At 46.6% G+C, this 20,211-nt stretch overlaps 4 protein-coding genes and 1 long non-coding RNA gene across 5 annotated transcripts; 1 reads left to right on the top strand and 4 right to left on the bottom strand.

Moving 5' to 3' along the window:
• On the bottom strand, positions 1-2,480 carry LOC128273903 (EF-hand domain-containing family member C2). Its single transcript, XM_053011976.1, has 4 exons — positions 2,430-2,480; positions 1,849-2,366; positions 298-1,779; positions 1-214 (listed from the first exon to the last, which is right to left on the bottom strand). The coding sequence occupies exons 1-4, from the start codon at positions 2,478-2,480 to the stop codon at positions 1-3; spliced, it is 2,265 nt and encodes a 754-aa protein (XP_052867936.1).
• A 235-nt stretch (positions 2,481-2,715) lies between these two features.
• LOC128272745 (thioredoxin, mitochondrial) lies at positions 2,716-4,068 on the bottom strand. The gene is made up of 3 exons (XM_053010614.1): positions 3,836-4,068; positions 3,415-3,547; positions 2,716-3,312 (listed from the first exon to the last, which is right to left on the bottom strand). Exons 2-3 carry the CDS (start codon positions 3,532-3,534, stop codon positions 3,022-3,024), a joined length of 411 nt encoding a protein of 136 aa, XP_052866574.1. The 5' UTR covers positions 3,535-3,547; positions 3,836-4,068; the 3' UTR covers positions 2,716-3,021.
• Positions 4,069-5,109: 1,041 nt separating this feature from the next.
• Positions 5,110-7,028, top strand: LOC128271368 (persulfide dioxygenase ETHE1, mitochondrial). The gene is made up of 5 exons (XM_053008858.1): positions 5,110-5,340; positions 5,903-6,047; positions 6,116-6,482; positions 6,557-6,675; positions 6,761-7,028. Exons 1-5 carry the CDS (start codon positions 5,113-5,115, stop codon positions 6,817-6,819), a joined length of 918 nt encoding a protein of 305 aa, XP_052864818.1. The 5' UTR covers positions 5,110-5,112; the 3' UTR covers positions 6,820-7,028.
• Positions 6,923-8,133, bottom strand: LOC128271370 (tetratricopeptide repeat protein 1). The gene is made up of 2 exons (XM_053008859.1): positions 7,515-8,133; positions 6,923-7,451 (listed from the first exon to the last, which is right to left on the bottom strand). The coding sequence occupies exons 1-2, from the start codon at positions 8,078-8,080 to the stop codon at positions 7,160-7,162; spliced, it is 858 nt and encodes a 285-aa protein (XP_052864819.1). The 5' UTR covers positions 8,081-8,133; the 3' UTR covers positions 6,923-7,159.
• Positions 8,134-8,835: 702 nt separating this feature from the next.
• On the bottom strand, positions 8,836-10,085 carry LOC128273931 (uncharacterized). Its single transcript, XR_008269274.1, has 3 exons — positions 9,763-10,085; positions 9,083-9,675; positions 8,836-9,019 (listed from the first exon to the last, which is right to left on the bottom strand). It is a non-coding gene; the product is annotated as an uncharacterized LOC128273931 (long non-coding RNA).
• Positions 10,086-20,211: the final 10,126 nt, after the last annotated feature.

Below are 20,211 nucleotides of genomic sequence, written 5' to 3'. Positions count from 1 at the left end.
TCACGTAGTTTGATTGGTCAGCGTCCGTTCGAGATCGATGTGCGCCAGCAGCTGGTCCCAGTTCACGAGTTTTCCCGATACTCGGTACGGTGTGAAGAAGCACACATCATGCTTGATGTTGAGCGGTTGTATCGGTTTGCTGGGCACCGACAATGGATCCAGCATGGTCAAAAAGTCCTCAACCGAAATCAATCCGGCATCATTCTTGTTTAAACTGTGCGTCGGGAATCGAAGACAAAAGCATTGAGAATTTAAACATCTAGTTCAGATAGTGTTTCTGATGGCTAATGTTCTTACATTTGTAGCATTTTGTCAATCAGTGCGTTGTCCAGTGGCAGTTTGCATGCTTTTATGATGGTGCACAGTCGCTGTGGCGTTACCCAATCCGGATTTATCGGTTCAAGATGGTAGATATGTTCCTTGGTGCGCTCAAGATCGCTCCAGAGTGCCCGTGTCAGCTGGGCATGGACAGCTGAACGGACGAGCTCTCGATCGCACCGAGCCGGTTCGACTGATTCGGCCGAAAACAAGCGGCACAGCGTAACAATCTCCTGCTCGACGATACCGTCCTGCAGGAGCTCCAGAAGCATGTCGCGCAGGGATTCGTACGTCACCGTACTGACTGGCCGTCCATCAATCTTCGTCTGCACCACCTTGCCCATGTGACGCGCGATGTACTGCTTGTAGTGTGGTTGAAGCGCGTCTCGCAGTTTCTGCACAATCTTGCCTACGTTGGACAGGGGAAACTCTTCGCAGTGTTGCTCCATGAAATGTAGCGCGTAGATGTCAGCATTCGTAACGCGAAACTGGTGATCCTGGAGCCGCACAGTCGCACCGAGATAAAAGTGTTCCGGACGGTAGCAAGCGGGACGCTCCGCACTATACTGCTCTTGGCTGGGAAGGGCCAGTTTGCGCCGCTTAATAAATTCTCCTCCGCGGAAGCCAGAGTTACGAATCGGTATCTCGTACACTGAAATCGTATCATCGCTCAGGTGGTAGCTGATGACAAAGAAGCGGTCATTGTTTTCTCGCACGTTCGATACCATCTGCGCTCCAAACCGTAGACTGCATCGATCGTAAGCGACGAACTTGCGGAAATCAATCTTGGGTGGTTTCGGTTCCAGCGTTAAACAGTTACCCTCGGAGTCTTCGTGTGTACCCCAGCCATTGAACGGTGGCAGCTCGCGGTCGGCTCGCCGGGAGCTGACAAATTGCTCCCGGGACGCACTGTATCCGTAGAGGGGCGTAAAGTCCTCCAATCCATACACTTCACGGTAGTAGCTTTCGGTGAACTGGTCACACCCCGTGAGCAGCACCGTTCGCCCGTAGACGTTAATGCGTGCTCCGATGCGGAGATCAGCATCGCGGTAGTAATCGCCCTCCGTTTTACCGATTCCTACACAATCGGTAAGATACCGACCACCGCGCAAACCGCCCCCGATCACGTTCAGGACTGTTACCGGTATGTTGGCGCCCATCGTTGGAAGCCGGTCGAATGTGCGCGGGAGTCGACCCCGACGCAGAAACATCCCGTTCGAATCACGGCCCGAATTTACCGGAAGTTTTTCCTTGATTTCAATCGTCTCGTCGCTCAGATGGTAAAGGACCTCAAGTTCGTGGACATCACCGAAGACACTCGCTCGGTCGTCCCACAGGCCCTTGAAGCGAAGCACTTTCCGGTCGTACTGCAAAAACTTACCCAATGTGTCGATCTTGTACGCCGGCAGTTTTGCCAGTTTGGCCGAGTCCTGCTGCTTGCGTAGTTCGGTAGCGGGATCACTGATAACATTGAAAGGGATGGGAATGATAAATTTTAGAGCCTTTGTGTTTCCAGTGACGCACACTTACGTCGGCTGCTCGACCGGTCCGGGCACCGACACTCCCAATCGGTTTAAAAAGCGGCGCGTAAATTCATCGCACCCTGTAACGGTGTACACGCGATCGAACAGCTGCACCGTGTGGTTGATGTTGAGATCGAGTAGCGAAGTAAATTCCCCGTCGTACGGTGGTGGTCTCGGTATACGCTGACGCGTTACTAGGCAACCTTGCGGGATGCCCGAGTTTAAGGTTCGCGGTTCGCTGATTTGCATCGTTTCATCCTCGAGGTAGTACAGAATGCGTACCTTTCGCACCTGGTGCTCTTCCTGAAAGTATCCGTGGAAGCACAGCACCTGTCGATCATACTCGAGCCACGACGGACGGGACGGCGCGTAACGGGGCGGATAGAGTGAGGGCAACTCGTAGTCGGGAGTATCCGTTTCTAGCAACGGTTTGCCACCGATGCCAGGCCGTTTTGCATCGACCAGAATGCAGACGTGATTGCGCTGATCGAAATGGTGCGACTTGTGAAACTTTCTGCGACCAATCTTTAAAAAGAAATTGTGAAAAAGTAAAGCGCAGGATTTTTTTTGTATTTGGAAATAACTTACATCTTGAAATGTGTTACCAGGAAGAAAAGGTAGCCCCGAACAACGCAACATGGTCAGAGTTGACTCTAATGAATAAATGCTCCTGAAATAGTTAAACTGTTTGCACTCGGAACGGCACCGCTACTGCAAACAACGAAACTGCCACTAACAGTACAGGTAACTATAGCGTTGTCCCTAGTAACAATGACCCTTCCAGTATCTAGGATGTGTCGCAAAGGCATGCGTGTAGGACTGTAAATTTAATTCGGTTGGCAAAGCAACCATACGAATGAAAAGAAAAGCGTAGTTATGATGTCTTACATATGTTTTCAATATATTTTCTCATTCGTCGTTACAAAATAAAATCAATTCATCAGGCGCTCTCTCTGGTGCGAGGGGAAAACAAAAAAAAATCAATAACTGTACATCACAATGTCTAGAGGAGAAATGGTATTACAAGTTCTTCGGTCCCACTAAACCAGCGTGCTGTTACACGCCTTCCGCATTCAACCGGTGCCACTAGCATGCTCCCGATTCAGCCACCAAAACTATAGCGCCCAACCATATGAAGGCTTACACGGTGTTGGCACATAACGCATATCCCTTCGATGTATTACGATGTCTTCTTTTTCGTTAGTTTTCCGATGAGATTTTCGATCATGTTTGCGTCTACCAAACCGATGAACTTGTCCACCACGACGCCGTTACGGAAGGCCAATATTGCGGGAACTGCTTTTACCTCGAACGTGTGCACCAACTCTGCGTTATCGTCCACGTCGACGATAGCCAGATCGATCTCCTCCGACGGTTCCAACAGTTCCGTCATCTTGGGTGTCAATATTTTACACGGATCGCACCACTCGGCGTGAAAGTTCACGATCACTGGGTTGTCGCTGTTGATTACCTGCGAGTGGCAAAGCACAACACTACGGTGTTAATAAACTTTACAAGGTCCCAAAAGCACCGGCGCCCAGGATGGCCTTCGCCCAGCTGATGCATTGTTTACCTTCTGATCGAACTCGTAGTGATCCTTAATGACGAAGCGCTTCGCAGCGACGGCTGAGAACGAGAAGGTCTTCCGGATGATGCGTTCGCCAAGGATGGGATTGCGAAAGATACGGAGCATTGTTGTGTTATCGCTGCGGGATGATACCGGTCGGAAGAGCGATAAAGATAGCGAGAGGAAGAAAGAGAGACAGAGACCAGTGATAGATTGCGGCTATAGCACATGCGTTGTACCGCTCAACCGGAGACAGTATAGACGACTTTGCTAATCACACGCAGCGAGACATTCATTTTATTATGACTGCATTACATAAATTGTTTGGCGCCTACTAATGGCACACAAGCCACACGCTGCAGGCGCAGCACACTGGTTTTGTCCGTTCTGGCCCAATGTTCAAGACAGCGTTGCGCTGATGACCAACCTTATGTACGTTCTGCTGGGTTATTTTGTTTTTCTCCGCCAAACAGGATCCTATAGTAGACACATAAACTTTGACCTTCACTACACAACAGCTTAAACGCTTAAATACTAGCTAACAAATGGGTTACACGTAAATTAGAATAACCGCACGTAAGAACGAAAAGATTAACTAAACCATTGATATGGCCACGGTTGTAACACACGGGGGAGGAACGAATTGTTAATGTTGCTGCTTAGCATTCAAGTAGGTTGTGTGTTTGACATTTCCACGTTTGACGGTTCTCTGGACTCGAGCAATCGGTAGGAGATGCAAGGGTAGCAACGGTCACGTCTGCCTCTGGATAACGACGGCGGCCCAGAAAGGATGCAAGATGCAGCTGAAAATTCCATTGTATTTGGTGCTTTGGTGCACCAAATGCATGTTTACCGCTTTTTGTCGAATTTGACGAATTTAGAGTAGAATACCATTGCTTAGAAACGTGCATTGTCGAGTTCTTGTTTCGAGCAGTTTTTTTTAGTGAGACTGATCTCAAAGCCGGCACGTCAGTAGATTTGTAAATAACACGGCGAGGATTGTCGATTGAATCAGCTGTCCTGGGGGAATTGCGTTATCGATAAGATTCACTCCACAGCAGCACCCAGTGCATACTCTTATCGGGATTAGGTGAGGCAAACGAGTTATCACGAATGAATCAATTGATTTAACGTCGAATAATCACGAATCCGGCTCGTTTTCGGTTGCATCATTGCGACGTTGCACTTCGTTGTCGAAAGTTGCGCAGTTGGCTTTGGTTCTTCGTCAATTTTTGTGGGGTGTTAATAAGTGTTCAAGTAAGGAATCGGTTTACTACTTTGTTTGTTTGTGGGTTTCTTTTGTGATGCTTTACAAGACAAGATCAATCAACGGTGTCACACATCATCGTTATCAAACAGAAGATACTAAATTGTGTGTGGTATAAAAATTGCAATGATATATGCGACTAGGTCTGAGGTCTGTCGTTAAAGATGAAAGTATAAGTTGCATTGTACGCATAGCTTCCCATCCGTCGCGGAGTTTGGGAATCGACCGATTGATGGGCCTGGGGTCCGAGTTTGAGGCTCAGTATTTCGGTATTTCTTATCGTTACCCGCAAACAGAGCGATAAGTTAGAACGTGCGGTTAGAGATATTTTTTCAATTCAAAAGCCTGCCGTGCCTGCGATAAGGTGTAGGTGCATATCCTTCGTCACTTAATTTTTGTTTTGTTCTTTTCCGGACATCACCGAAACGTAGCCAACGATGAGATTGGTAACCAGACTGTTGCGGCCAGCATCAGCATCAACAGTAACCACCGCGGCAGTTGTTTCGTGCCCAACCCGACGATTGATCGCTAGCGGTGGACAGCGATACATAAGCAACACAACAGTGTGTCCTCTCGATCAGACGTCCGTTCTCTCACGGAGTGTAAAAATGTTGGACACCGTTCAATGCCGCAAACCGTTCAGTACCGATTTCTTCTTCCGGCAGGTAAGTTGTAACTTAATTTCTCCACACGAAATTTTGACCTATTTTCACCAATTTGTATCTGTTTTGTGCTGTGTCATGCTTCATGGTTGTGACGCAGTTATCTAAAGGCATAATTATCTGATGATTTGTCGCTAGCCAAATGCACGAATAGTTGTGGTCCTCTATGTTGCCATGGTAATTTCCAATCTCAACGCATACTATATTTTGCCACAGTAAAAACGAGAATAAGTTTCGTCAATTGTATCGTGTTTACTGACCAACTAAATAACATGATAATCAGTGCCACGTGCTGCTAGGAAATATTCAATTTAATCGAAAAGCATGTCTTTTTTCGAACGTATTTTCAGAAAATGTAACCCTCAAACGTTCTTTTTCGGTCACTAGCCTTCCATTTGAAATGGTTGATAAACAACAACCGTAATAGACTGAAAAGCTGATGCAATTGACATCACGATGGTGGAGATACTATTAAACCGCAAAGTCATGAAGTGACAAACGGGGTGCTGCAAAATGCAAATTGCTACTATGTTTCTAATCCTACATCTCCCGCATCCCATTTCAGTTGTTTGACGAACAATCGCACACCTATTCGTATCTGCTGGCTGACATTACATCCAAGGAGGCCATTCTGATCGATCCGGTGCTGGAGCAGGCGAAACGCGATGCCAAGCTGATCGAGGAGCTGGGCTTTACTCTCAAGTATGCCTGTAAGTGGAAGCTAGTTCGAAGCTTTGTTGGGTAACTGATATAAAAGAAAACTATTTGTGGGCTACAGTAAACACACACATGCATGCGGATCACGTGACTGGTACCGGGTATCTGAAGCAGCTTCTTCCAGGAACCGTCAGTGTGATCTCGCAGAATAGTGGGGCGAAAGCTGACCGACACCTGGCGGACAACGAAACGGTGCAGTTCGGTCGGCATCAGCTTCGTGCGCTATGTACTCCGGGCCACACTAACGGCTGCATGACGTACGTGGTCGATGAGCAGGGGGTTGCCTTCACGGGCGATACGCTGCTGATTCGAGGCTGTGGCCGTACGGATTTCCAGGAGGGCGATTCACGATCGCTGTATCGTTCCGTGCACGAGCGAATCTTTACGTTGCCGGAAAATTTTCGCCTTTTTCCGGCCCACGATTACAAGTAAGTCTCAGGATGGTCCTATAAGAGTGTTGGCAGTTCCTAACCGAACGGTACGTTGCATTATTTTCTTCTAGGGGCAACATGGAAACGAGCGTAGCGGAAGAAAAACGTTACAACCCACGACTCACTAAAGACGTGGAGGCGTTTGTTGAGCTGATGAACAACCTGAACTTACCGTACCCGAAAATGATTGGTAATTGGAATGACAACCGTCGAAAAACGGCCGAATCGTTGACCTCTAGTCACACAGACTAATTCATGATTGATATTTTTAACAGACAAAGCTGTGCCGGCTAACCGGGAGTGTGGTTTGTTCGATATTCCGAAGGAAGATTGAACCACTCGGAATGCTGCCAGAAAAAGAAAGTGGAATGTAAGGTGCGGGATGCATCGACTGCAACAGAGAACAAGTATTATCGTTGACTGAACTTGACGGTTTTTAAAGTGGAACGGGTTTACAATGTGTTTCTGTTGAATGCACGCACCACTGTTGGGCATGTGTTGTGAAAAAAAAACGGTTACATTAAAGACAATGCCCCGAATTGTTTTTACTATCGATAGTGTTGATTCATTTCCGTCTCTGTAGCCAACAACCCACAAACACGCATGATTCTATCACGCATCGCTGCCTTTCGTCACGTATCACTTGCCAAAAATTGGCGATCGGGCGCCATTGGTCATTGGTCCGCGTTCTGCTTGAAGTTGATGGAATACGAGCCTGACTGCGGATCTTGCTGCATCTGGAAGTTTTGGGTCGAAAGTCCGAACGGTCGCAGTATCATGTTGCCCAGGTCCTTCAACTTCCCCATCATCTCCTCTTTGAGGCGTTCATTGCGCTCCGCTATTTTCGGCGGCAATCGTACTTGCGCAGCCCGCGCTTCACCGTTGCCAGGGTCCAGTTCTAGCACTTTTCGGTAGTCTTCTAAGCTTTCGTCGAGTTTATCAGTCTCTTCGTACAGATTGGCTCGCCTGTGGTGATCGATGGAAGGCACATTAGAATGCAACCGTTGGGTCGGCAGAACTAACGCTTACCTTAGTAACGCCTTCAGGTATTTCGGGTTATACTCTATCGCTTTGGTGCAGTCCTCGATGGCGGAAGCCTTTAGGTCCAGTTTACTCTTGGCTGCAGCACGGTTCGCGTACAGAATTGCACGATCGTCCTTTCGGTCCACGGGACAAAGCCTCAGGGCCTTCGTGTACATGGTCGCCGATTGATGGTGGTCGCTTTGCTTGAACAGCTCATTGCCTTGTTGCTTCAGTTCATCCGCTTTTGCTTTATTCGCAGCCAGTTCCTCTTCCGACAGCCCCATCTCGTAGTCACGCTGTGATTCTTCATCTATGAAATCATCGGCTTCAGCAGCCGTCTGGACCGCTTTGCTGGCGGAAAGATTTTCATCTGAACCAGTAGCCCCGTCACCGCTGACACAGTCTACAAACTCTTCCGTGTCGGATTCGGTGGGCCGTTTCATGGACAGTCCGGTTACCTTTTCAATCACTTCATCCACGGACCGCTCGTTCGAATCATGTTTACTCCGTGCATCCTCGTACTGCTCGTCGTCACTCTTGGAAGTGTCTTGCTTGGTTGCACTATTATCCATCTAGAGTTCTGTTGTGAGCGTTTCCTTGGCTTAATCTTTGAAAACAACGTGTAAATAAAACAAGCAACTTTTCTTTCTCAGCGATTGAACTTTCGATGATAAATTTGCCTTTGACGTTTGTGCCTTTTGACGTTTAGTGTTCAAAACAAAGGAAAGGCTGCGTACGATCAATTGTGCGCACTTATAAGGTTCCGCCGTGGTTTTTGAGTCTTGAAAATCTGTTTGAAAATGTGGTAACCGCAATGATGGTTTAACGTAAGTTATCGTGCGTTAAAAAAGAAGCCAACTTTCCAGATTACTTTTCTCTTCGAAATGGGTTGACTGTGACTAAAGTGTTTATTTTAGAAATCATCACTAGGTTTTCAAGGGTTCGATTCTGTTTTCTTTGCATGTTCTAACCCAAGGAGCCACTATGTCCGTTTTACCGTCCGTTTTACCGTCCGACGGACGTCCGTCGGACGTCCGTTTCACCGTCCGTCGGACGCCCTAAAACAGCAGAAACGGACGGTATAACGGACGATTGTCAAAAAAGCTCAGTTTATGGAATGGATATTTTATCTTGCTATAAAGCTTTGTTGAAAATTATAGCGCATGCAAAATATTAAAAAAAATTATAGCAAACCAGAATTTTGTTTTTAATTTATTTATTTATTTTTTAAATACAAAATTAATTCGTTACCCAGCGACGAACGTACAATCGCCGGGTTTACAATCTTATTGCTACGCACTCAACGCATTACAATCTATCCAATCTATATAATCTATCGGTTAAGAGGTGGGTTCGGATGACCTATCGGAGAAGCAACAACGCTCTGGCAATCGACGATGTTTGCGAATCCGACGAAATAGATGAGTCGAACTGAAACTACCATTAAGGTGGCTTCAGAAGTGGTTTGATCATCCTTAACAGCATCATCCGAAGGGCTACCATCTGTGGTGCTGCAACATGGAAAGTTACAAAAGTGACCAAGATTTCGACTGATCCCATTCAACTGCGTGTACCTTCATATGATCGATCGTCGTGGGTCAGGAGCAGCTTCATCGTCTCAGCTGACTCCGGTTCTATGGGCTGCCTTTGCGACTGCGTTGCCTTTCCTCGCTGGGCGAGCATTACTTCTTCTCGGCCGACAACTCCTGCGGCCACCGAAGCAAACACCAGCAAGCGAACAACGCTGTTGGGTGGCAAATGTAAAATCGTTTTCGCGGAACGGTGCTCCTTTTTGGCGCATTCAATTCTTACACAGCATCGCGCCTTACGCTTTCCTCTGTCATTGTGCTCCGGCTCGCTTGAGTCGGTGCCGGGACTCTTCGCAGCATGGGCTGAGAAACCATTACATCGGCGTAAAGCGTAGCAGATGTTCGCCCGGGTATCGGCCATGCGGACGTGCTGGCCGCGCAAGTTGAAGTTGATTATTTCGGTAATTACTGACCACCGTCGGCGTTTGCGTCGAGGAGCCTCGCTACGTAATTACGATGTCCCGCAGCCGAGATTTTTCGTTTTCCTTCAACTTAGGTTTGTCGTGCACTGGCCGACGTTGGTTCCGACTTTCCTCCATTCAAAGAGTCCGTTCCGCGTTGAATTAGCATTCTGGTGTCTACAAAACGGTTAGATCACAATGTTAGAATGATGAGACAAACTTACGAGAAAGCTTTTGCACAGCGTTCTTTGTTTCATTGATTACCAATCGTTCTCTGGCAGTTGCGGCGCCCGTCATCCTCATTCAATTCTAAATCATCCAGCACTTTGTCAATGTTTACTAGGTCCGTTGTTTCGAATACCGACACAACACACCGAAGCCGTGGTGTGATCGCTGGCAGATTTATTCCAACTACGCGAACTGTTGTCCGACGGTTATTCGTCGATATTGCAGGGAATCATACGTGACACGTTATAAACCGACACAACCTGTAGTCTGTACTGCACTTTTACCAATGAAACTGAACATTCTTCAGACTGAACAGCAAGCAAACAACAAACTAAGCGAAACTAAATGACCCGTCGTGTCGCGTCTACTGCGCAGAATGTTTGGCAAACACACACGATGCGATACACCGTTCTAATGTAAACAAACAAATCGAATCTGTCATTTAGTTTGCAATAAAATAACCTTTGTCAGAATGAGCTTTGGGTGTCCATTTAGCTGAGACTTTAGCTGAGACTTTCACCGTCCGTTTCACCGTCCGTCACGGACGGTGGTTCGTCAGCGTAGTGACGATCACCGTCCGTCAACGGACAATTGTCGTCAGCGGAGTGACGAACACCGTCCGTCGACGGACGATTGTCGTCAGCGCGCTGACGATCCGAAAATTCGTGGCTCCTTGGGAAGTTCACTGCAATCAGGAGACTACTACTAAACGACGAGTCTACTTTGGGCTCATTCTACTACCCAACTGCTGCCCAACTCAGGATTTTGGAGCTTCCAAACATAGCTGGTTCAATTTAAAGGGCAGGGTGTTTATAAGTGTTATGTGCTGAGCGGCAACACAAAATTGATATTCCGGTGCTTCTCAATCTTCGCGACTTCAATGCGAAAATGCGAAACACGACAGTCCAATAGCGGACAGGGAATGTAGTGAAAATGGGAGTGCATTTAGTGCAATACAAATAAAACAACAAAAACACCGCCAAAGTAATCTATATTCAACCACAGCGCTGCTTTGTTTAAAGATTTTGAGATATTTTTCTCTTTTTATTGTTCTTTTTTACGTTACATTTAAAAACATTTCCATTTTGCATGTTCGTACACCTTCAACCACTACGCGTCCTGCACCTTTCAGGTGCCGAGATCACAATCGTGTCCCGTCGTTCGATCATACATCCAAACCATTGCCGAGCCGTTTAACCCTTTCTCGTCCCAGACAGGAGCTGTTTTGCATGAGCATTACGATCGCATCCCCTGGCACAAACCCGGAGTTGTGGTACTATTCCGATCGCCACGATATGATCGCGATCATATACTCTGCCGAAAAAAGATTTCGCTCAAAACCACCCCGCCCGTTTTATTCGCTTTGTTTGGTAGCATTTAATTCATTACTGCTTTCAAAATCCAACCGTGCTTTGCCGGGATCCGATTCCGATCCGAATGCGATAGTCCGTTCTAATGGCGGTGGTGTAAGATGCTTTATGTTTCATATTTAATATTCGTCTCCATGTGCAGCTCTACAGAAGCGCCCTCCGAACGCGCTATCCAACGCGTATCAGTCTGAAATGGACACATTGTTACTCGACGGTATAGTGTTCGGTATTTCGTTGTTGCTCGACCAGTAAACCACTGACCCGATCGTCCTCCTTCGGTAGGGTTTGGCCGGTTGTCACCGTCACATGGTATATATCGGTGCATATAACGTTTGCTCGTTTGTTGGTTGTTGATTAAATAACCGGCTCGAAAGTGATATTTATGCATACCCTCACAGTTGAGGACAATGCGCGCAATGGATCGATTAAAATATGGAATGTGAAAACATACGTTCCTCTAAGTCTTTTCTAGCCGCTTAAAACCTGTTCAAACCACGACCTCGTGGTAAAACCTCAACCGGATGAGTTACCGATTTCTTTTATAATCGTTATTTATCTCTTTAATCACTTTCTCTCCAGCCGTTCTCACATTTTTTGTGCCAGTGTGCTCGGTCCTTCCTTCACGTAGCATTTGTTTCTTTTTGTTTTGTATTTTATTCACCATTGCACCGTCTTGGATTATGGTCACTATAGTGTTGTTGTACATTACACGACACGAATGTTTTGTACACTGTTTGTTACCGCTCAGGAGTAAGTGATGTGTTGTGGTTAGTTATTTTTTATCCGTTCAAAGCAAACGTATAAAGATGCCACGTGACACACGGGTGGCGCGTGGCTAATGTCCCTCACAGGGCCCAGGTCCTAGTTTTGCGCCTTATGTGCGCTTCAAAATCGATTCTTCGATGGATATTTATATTAATGACCGGTAATGTCTATAACAATTTTACCATACTGCCTTCGAACTCGCGAAGCAGCCACGTATTATCAAATAGTTCACTAATGTGGTGGCGGATCTGCATATGTTCGTTTTACCGTTTGCTGGCGTACGGGCTTATTGTGCCTTGTCACCCCTTTTTTGTCAACATATGCACACATACAACATGGGGGAGATTAAAACGATAGCCATCGATGGGAAGAAGAAACTCGGGCTCCTAAGAAAATGGGCTGCTCGAAAGGGTACCAATGATAAATTAGACTCCTAACGCACCGGTGGGTTGCTGAACTAAGTAAAACTGTCTCCCTGGTGCTCTGCTCCTGCTGCTGCTATTACGGTTAAATGTACGAACAGTCACACATTACAGACATACACACGAGGGTTTTGAACATGCACACACGCACACATGAATAATGCTTCCCTGTTCTCGTCTATAACACGGGGGCCTTTGCAGATAAGTTATTTATGATAAAATGTTTCTTTGTTTTTGGTTTTTCTTGTGATGTACGTTCTGCAATACTATACTAACCGGTGAAAGGATTACTACCAATCCCTGCCTATTGTTAATGCACTGCACAGCTTCTTACAGCTACGTTTCGGTTTATATCGGCCTCTCGATACTATCGGGCAGGGTACAGAGGAAAGCAGTTGAGTTCGCTCTAGTGAGATATTGTTTCGTATCAATTTTGTACAATAGACGATGGAATCGAATCTTCAACACCTAAACTTAAACATAAAATCCCGGTGTCTGCCGGTTATCTATTCACACACATGGCACTACCATTACAGAGGGTGTCGTGCCGAAAGTGGATCTGGTTGATGAGGGGATTTCATCGGTCCAAAGCGGTCCAATTAATTTTTGGGTGTTTCTTTTTTACACATGATTGTGCTGGTACTGTTGAGGGGCTCTAATGTTACTACAATGAGTTTGTATAGTGATTTTTGTTTTATTTATTTCAACTATAGTAGCGTAGAGTCTGCAACTGGACTGACCACGTGATCGGGTCTTTGCGTCCGTCGTTGCAGTTGACCTACCGTTTCCCGTACTGTTCCTATTTGTGTTTTTTTGTTTTCGTTTGTTTGTTGGTTACGTTAGTTTAGTTTCACTTTTTAAATGTTTATTTTTTTATTACTCTGTTGCTTGCTCTAATATATGCGTTTAGTACACTATTTTGTTTACCGGTTTAATTTTGCTTGTGGCTCTATTTCGGCTATTTGCTACATGCGTAGCGTATTCAGCTACAAGGGTATACAATCATCAACAGATAACTATGCAAACAACCGCTGGCCAGTGGGCCGACGGGTGCAATGGCCGTTTTTTGTGCGGGGTTTCGGGCGGGAGTTTTTCTGATGGTTTACTGGTGGATGGGGGCCTATGTTTTACAATAACTATACACACCCGTTCCAAAGCAAGCTAGTACGTGTTTAGTTCACTCCATTCTGCTTGGCTTTGGTTGGTTTATTGATTTTTGCCATATTTCCCATATGGCCATTATGCAGTGATGCACGCTCAAACAATTGTAGCTACCTATTCCTACTGCAGCCCTGCAAACGGGCTAACTTTAGCGTTGCAAGCCATGATCCTTGGCCATAGCAAGCCTATTTTACATTCCGCTTATTTCTGACTACCCTTACGTGGAAGCTGCCCTACGATTTTTTGCGTTGCTGTCCCTATAACTAGTGGCCGTTGCACTGTAGCCCGTTCAATTATTGTGTGGTACACCGAAGGCCGGCCGTCTTCTGCAATCTCCGCGGCAGGCGTCAGTCAATAAATTATTCTGTTGTTATTTAGCTACACGTATGCTCTACATTATTGTACCTAGTGCCTTAGCGATCACTCTCTTCAGCCATCTTCTACAAGGATCAGCCAATTCCGTTGCGCGACGATTGCAGTGCACGCTTCCTAACAATTGTTTATTGGAAACTTGTGCAAGGTTCGAGAAAATCTAGTACTCCAAAAAACCCCCGACAATCGGTTGGCCATCAACACATCGGGCCGAATTTGTTACACATGCCTAGGCGATGTGCTGTGTGTTATTGCTTTTCATCGATCGCCTTATTCGCTCGGCTATCATCCTAAGTCAGTGGTGATGATTTTGAGAAATTGGTGCTTTTCGATGACTTTCACTACTTGCTAGGTTTTCCAGCAGCTTCCCTAGTTCCCCACAATGTTGAGAGGCGCGCAAACAAAGAATATGATACGAAAGACTCAAAGCGAGGAACCCCTTCTTAACGGGCGGGTGATCGGATGCCTTACCGACAGCACTGTAGTAACAGTGGGTCGACAACATTCTGCCAGCAAGCTGTCAGCCTTGCGCGGATTAAGTAGTCGATTGTTAGTAGAGTAGAGTTGCTTTCCAAAAAGGCCCATAAAGCGAAGTGTTGATGAATACCGTTCTAGGAAAATGACTTTATTGTACATACCGTACCGCTACGTTGTAAAATGGCGTAAATTTGTGCTTCTGTTGCGTCGACCGACGGCCCGCGTACGGTTGGTGGCGAACCCTGCGAACAGAGGCGCGGCCCCCAACAACGCGGCTTCCGCCGGCACCGTTTGTGCTTCGAGTGACATCGCGCTACAACGATGAAAGCAGAATCCAAACCAATCGATTGTTAACCACCGATTATCGTCAGACCTATTACTTCATCGCCTTAAAATGAACACATTAAAATGATGCAAAAAATCTAAACCAAAGTTCAAATTTGTGCGTTCCCCGAACGTAGACACGGATCAACCGTGCACCGCGGCTTTCCCCCGTCGGTTTACAACAATATTGCTTTAATGATTTTCTTATCTTCCTGCGCCTGTTTCGCCGTGGCATGGCGCAAGGGCATCACATTTGTTTTCCACCTTCATTGTGCGTGGTTTTCTCGTGGTTGTGGTGAAGGTATTTGACGGCAATCTGATGAGTTGGCCGGCCGGCGTTGTTTTGTTGGAAAGCTTGGACGTTTGAAGTTCATAGAGTCGTTCACAGAATCGTGTTGTGCCAGCCCGACGGGTAAAGTATGTTCATCGAGGGAAAGATTTGAAGGGGGCCAAGATTTTCCAATGACAGCGGCAGAGCCCCGTTGGACCAGAATAAGACAGTCTTCAGACATTGTGAATCGGAAGTTTTTCGGAACGAGTGGTGCGATCATTATTTTGTAGAAGAATGTTTAAAATGCGTGCTCGCGATTCTTCGCGAGCTTCTTGCGCTTAGTTTTCGCTAAAATTGATCGCTCGCCATTTATGGTGCCCGAGCAAGTGTGTTTTCTTTTTCTTGGCAGCAAATATTGTTGACAACTTGTGTTGTGTGTAAAGTTAATGTGTTTCCAGCAGTCGTTGCCCGTCTACCATTGAAATGCATTCGTTGTTCACGTCACGCCGTGCAAATTGCAAGATGCGCTCTAGCTTTAAAGTTTTGGTTAGTTTTACGCAGCGTTCTTCTTTCCTGCAACATAAACATTGAAGTACGAGTGTGGAAAAATCATAACTTTTGTTCTGTTTTAACATGACAACGAAACGGTTCTGGACATAAGGAAATCGAACGCGGAATTTCGTTAACCTGTCAGTTCAGTTCTTTAAGCCGCATGCACATGTTTCGTAAAATAGATGAGTAAAAACCTGCATTATTTCCATTTGACGGCTGTACATACATATGGACATTTGGTTTGGTTTTGGTTTTGTGTTTAGTTTCTCTAGCGTATGGGTTATGTTATGTTTGGTACGATAGCACAAAACACCAGCCCGCGGTTTGCCAGCCAGCTGGTACCTTAACACTCTTTGCCTGCTTCTTCCATTAAGTTTATTGATCTGTGGCTCCAAATGGCTGCTGTGTATAATAGATAATCCGTTAAAAATACGCTATCGATGCGCTAATTTCACACTCACTCCCATGCGGTGCAGTTCCGCGGAGGTTTCCAAGATTTGCAACAAATGCCCCTCAATGCGCCCGCGGCGTGTACACTCCAAAGTGCGCGTTGAGCTGCTCAAGTTGCTGTAGCTGCGATCAAAGTCACACTTTGGCGGATCAATTGCATTTGCTTGTGCACGATCTCGGCGAGACGTTTGTGCATCTATTCAGTTACGCTATGCCTTAATACATTTAATGGTCTATTCTTATCACAATTATGAGTTGCTCGTTCATTTGTGTTTCAGTTTTGCTCACATAACGATCACAACGAAATGAGAAACTAGTCAACAGAAGTATTACGCTTACCATTATTACCAATTTGTTTGTTATTAGTTATTAGTATTATTATTATTAGTACTAGTATTATTATTATTATTATCGATAGTATTATTATTATTATTATTATTATTATTTCTGTGATTATTATTATTTTCATAGATTCTTCTAGATGCTTTCGGACTTTTATTTCTGTTTTGTTTTGCTGATGATTTGGTTTACTATTCAATATGCTGCCTTCGCGTCAGGTGTGCAAGACGTTTTATAGAACCGTCTTTGCTTGTTCTGTTAAAGATATCGATTTCGTTTGTGTTGTTGTTGTTGTTGTGTGTGTGTGTGTGTGTTTGGTAGTATTTGGGTTTGTCAATTGTAGCTTAGAGTTCCAGCATTTAGTTCTGTTTCGACGTTTAGTTTTTTAAAGGATTAGTTCCATATAAAAATATATATAAGAATATGTATCCATTCTCTGTACTCCGGTTTGCAGTTCAGTTTTCAGTTTAACCCCTTTCTTATGCGCCGCTCCCTCCCGCTCGACCACCTTTCAATATAACCACTCTGCTACAGCCATTTATAAGTTTATTAGTTGTTTTCTTTGTGCTTAGTGTGTGCGCTTTTGTTCGTAAACCTTCATCACTTCACGGAGTACCACGTAGCAGCAGCAGCAGACTCTGCCCAATTCCACCCACTGCACCCACTCCACCTTCCGCTTTGCACCAGCAGCAAACTAGACGTATGATACGCGCGTGTATGGGTTTCCTCGGCTTCCGCTACCCTTCGTTACGCTATGTTCCTAACACTGGTCCTTTGGGTTTTTTATTTTAAGTATTAACACGGGTTGATGGGGTTTCCCTTTTTCTTATTGGGCTTTATCGCGTGCGACTAGTACTGGTGGCCGCGTGTGTTCTCTCCCACATCGATACAAAAGTCTTGTTGCAACAAGCGAAGGATGGAGGATGGTGGTTCAGGTTGCGTGTGCTGCTTTGAGTAGATACGGTCGTCTGCGCCTGCGTCTATGGTAACAACACTCAGCTTAACCCTAGTCAACCTATAGTGGCGCCTGCTGTCTGCTGTGCACACCAACACACGTGCACACCCGCTCCTGGAACGGTGTTCACGTGTAGTCTATAAATTTGCCTATTCCCTTTGTTTTGTTTTGCGTTCCGTTCCGAATCGCGAACGCGAACGCGATCCGCAGAAAGAGCTTCTTCACATAAAAACAGCCATATTCTTTTCATTTAATTTGTTTGTGCTTCGTTTTATTGCCTCTTCAAATGGTTTCCGTTTTGTATATAGATATAATATATGTTTTTGATATATGTATATTCACTGACTATGTTTAGTTGTTATTTGGGTTATTTGGCCTTGTTTGCCATTGTTGTTCCGTTGTTTTTTCTTCTTTTTCTTCGCTTCCTTCGGCCAATTTACCGGCATTCTAAGCTACTACCCACGGCTCGGTTCAACCAATTTGCAAAATAGTGGTACTTTTCTTCGTTTGTTGTTTTTTTTACGCCTCATTGCTCAGGTGAAGTCTTTTCCGATTCCGCCGGTGTTCTGTTTTCCTTTTTCCAACCGGCGTCCAGCAGTGGCCTACTGTGAGTGCGAACAACGTTCGTTCCTTCTCTTTGCGTAAAGTTTTCTTCCTCAGTTTGGTTACCCTATCGCCACGAGTACACAGCAAAACACCGATTAGGTTTTCAACAATTAACGAACCTAAACAGAGAGAGCGAAAGAGATAAATGGAGAGAGAGAGAGAGAGACACACACACAGACAGTGGGGGTGGTGGGTGAATGCATCTCGATTCGAGGGTGTGTGTGTGTGCGGGGTTTGGGGTGGTGTGTGATTTTCGGGCGAAAGCGCACCCATTCTTGCTGCCCTTCCCCAGGCCCTATTCCTTATTTTCGATCGCGGCGATACCCCAAAAACCGGCACATCCTGCAAGAGCCTTAAGGGAGGGCTAAAAGGGGCATTCGGATGTACGCAGGGAGGGAGCACCAATGGAGGAAGCACCACGCAGGCGCAGCGCGATAAAACGAAAGATTCCGGCGAACGGGTCAGCGACGAACCCATGCGCGACCCATGCGGGAACAATTTTGGGGATTGATGTTTTAAGGACACTTCGAATGATGTGTGTGTGTGTGTATGTGTGTGTTTATGTGTACCGAAGAAAGGAACTTGGGGACTCGCGCAAATGTGACCGCCAGCGAGTGGCTCGTGCCGGATCCCCGTACTGTCGGAAGGTAGATCTAGTGGATGGGTGGGTAGGGGAGAGATCTACCCGATGGAGAACGCCAACATGGAGATGACGCCGATGCAGGAGCGCCTGGTCAAGAAGCTGGGCGCCAATGCGTTCCCCTTCACCTTCCACTTCCCGGCCATGGCCCCGAGCTCGGTCACGCTGCAGGCCGGTGAGGACGACCAGGGCAAACCGCTGGGCGTCGAGTACGCCATCAAGGCGTTCGTCGGCGAGGATGCCGAAGATAAGGTCCACAAGCGCAGCACCGTCATCCTGACGATCAAGAAGCTGCAGTACGCCCCGACCACCCGCGGCCGCCGGCTCCCGTCGTCGCTCGTCAGCAAGGGCGAGGACCCGGTCGAGGAGTACAACCGTAGGCGGCTCCACGTCGATACGGGGCGCTTCATGGAGGAACCGCGAAGGAAGATCCGGACCAAACGGCCGAGAGACCAGCGGGCACCAATGCGCGTGGTGGACGGGCAGACGGACCACGACTACAATTACTGGAAGATCCGTAAGGTCCGAAAAAGAAGTCGCGATTGCTGCCGCAACCAAGTACGCTGATATTCCTATTCCAAATAGGAAAACCAAGCGAATGTCACTTATTTTCCTATTGTTTCTTAAAATTCACCGGAGAGAAAATGTTGTGAACTCCAGAAAGTACACCGCGCTCTCAGGATTTTTACACGCGTGCCAAGATTCCAGAAAGTACACCGCGTTCCCAGGATTTTCACACGTCTGCCAAGACTTTCCCACTTTTCCGTTCCCCCGTACGGGCAACTTTTTTCGCTGTCCAAATTTTTGGACAGCATTTCGAGAGCGGATCAGATTATGACAAAAATGGCAATAGAAAGAGAAGGAAAACATCATTTGTTATTATTTGTAAACGTAGTTTGGTGTCAGCTGTTGTTTACGTTGATTGCAAGTTTGTGAGTTTGCCGCGCTATGTCAAGGACGACGTGGAGCTGTTTGATGTTGACGAGGAAAATCTAATCAAGCGGGGCCCCGGACCGAAACGGCACTCACGGATGGTCCCGCCGAAGGACGATGCTCCACGGCGGTACGAGGAGTCGGATCCTCAGGTCTTCGCGTACGGACGATCCGATACACAGCCACCGATCGCACGTCCAAACGATCGCTCCGATGCGCCTGGCGATAGTAAATACTTCCAGTAAGTACCTTACAAACGCGAGTGTTTAAAGTGATAAGATTGATACGGTTGTCGTTCCATCACGCTCCCCGAAAAGGGATACGTTCCTGTTGCAAAAGTCACCGCTGGAGCTAGAGTTTGGTCACCTGTTCGAGTCGAACGATGGCTGGGAGGAGCGCTACGAACGGCAGGACCACCAGCAGCACAGGCACCAAGGAAAAGTAAACGTCTTACCGTTCTCTAAGCTTGCTCACCGGTTCGCTTACGGTTGCCTTTGCCGAGACTCTCTACTTACTCCGACTGACTTAACCTAAGCTCCGCTCCAACAATTCATTGCTTTAGATCGCGCCGTCTAACGTTGCTCTTTTCGCCTATCTTATCGTAGATTCCTTGAGTTGTTCGGTGATGGGTCTTACGCTGCCGGCGCCAGACGCGGCAACGATCAGCACTACGTGGAACAGCTCGAGCGGGGCTCACACGGTGCGGGGGTGTTTCAGAAAAAAGTAATTCCTACTCCATTTCGGCCACTAACAACCAACCGCCGGACTGGAGACGGTGGTCACTAATTTGCTTGTATTCTTTCGATCTGCCAGGTAAAGTGGGCCGACAAGAGGAGAGGAAGAGCCGT

This window comes from Anopheles cruzii, chromosome 3 (assembly GCF_943734635.1).
Source record: "Anopheles cruzii chromosome 3, idAnoCruzAS_RS32_06, whole genome shotgun sequence".
Lineage (NCBI taxonomy): Eukaryota > Metazoa > Arthropoda > Insecta > Diptera > Culicidae > Anopheles > Anopheles cruzii.
This window is presented reverse-complemented; position numbering and strand designations above follow the sequence as displayed.

What these genes read in the sequence shown, in the direction of transcription:
- LOC128271370 (XM_053008859.1), bottom strand. Translation starts at nt 8,080, where the DNA reads ATGGATAATAGTGCAACCAAGCAAGACACTTCCAAGAGTGACGACGAG. An exon ending in TACCTGAAGGCGTTACTAAG is followed by an intron (nt 7,452 to 7,514) that starts GTAAGCGTTAGT and finishes CGATCACCACAG; the next exon opens with GCGAGCCAATCTGTACGAAG.
- LOC128272745 (XM_053010614.1), bottom strand. Translation starts at nt 3,534, where the DNA reads ATGCTCCGTATCTTTCGCAATCCCATCCTTGGCGAACGCATCATCCGG. An exon ending in ACTACGAGTTCGATCAGAAG is followed by an intron (nt 3,313 to 3,414) that starts GTAAACAATGCA and finishes TGCCACTCGCAG; the next exon opens with GTAATCAACAGCGACAACCC.
- LOC128273903 (XM_053011976.1), bottom strand. Translation starts at nt 2,480, where the DNA reads ATGTTGCGTTGTTCGGGGCTACCTTTTCTTCCTGGTAACACATTTCAA. An exon ending in GGACCGGTCGAGCAGCCGAC is followed by an intron (nt 1,780 to 1,848) that starts GTAAGTGTGCGT and finishes CAATGTTATCAG; the next exon opens with TGATCCCGCTACCGAACTAC. An exon ending in ATTGACAAAATGCTACAAAT is followed by an intron (nt 215 to 297) that starts GTAAGAACATTA and finishes CCCGACGCACAG; the next exon opens with TTTAAACAAGAATGATGCCG.
- LOC128271368 (XM_053008858.1), top strand. Translation starts at nt 5,113, where the DNA reads ATGAGATTGGTAACCAGACTGTTGCGGCCAGCATCAGCATCAACAGTA. An exon ending in CCGATTTCTTCTTCCGGCAG is followed by an intron (nt 5,341 to 5,902) that starts GTAAGTTGTAAC and finishes ATCCCATTTCAG; the next exon opens with TTGTTTGACGAACAATCGCA. An exon ending in TTTCCGGCCCACGATTACAA is followed by an intron (nt 6,483 to 6,556) that starts GTAAGTCTCAGG and finishes ATTTTCTTCTAG; the next exon opens with GGGCAACATGGAAACGAGCG.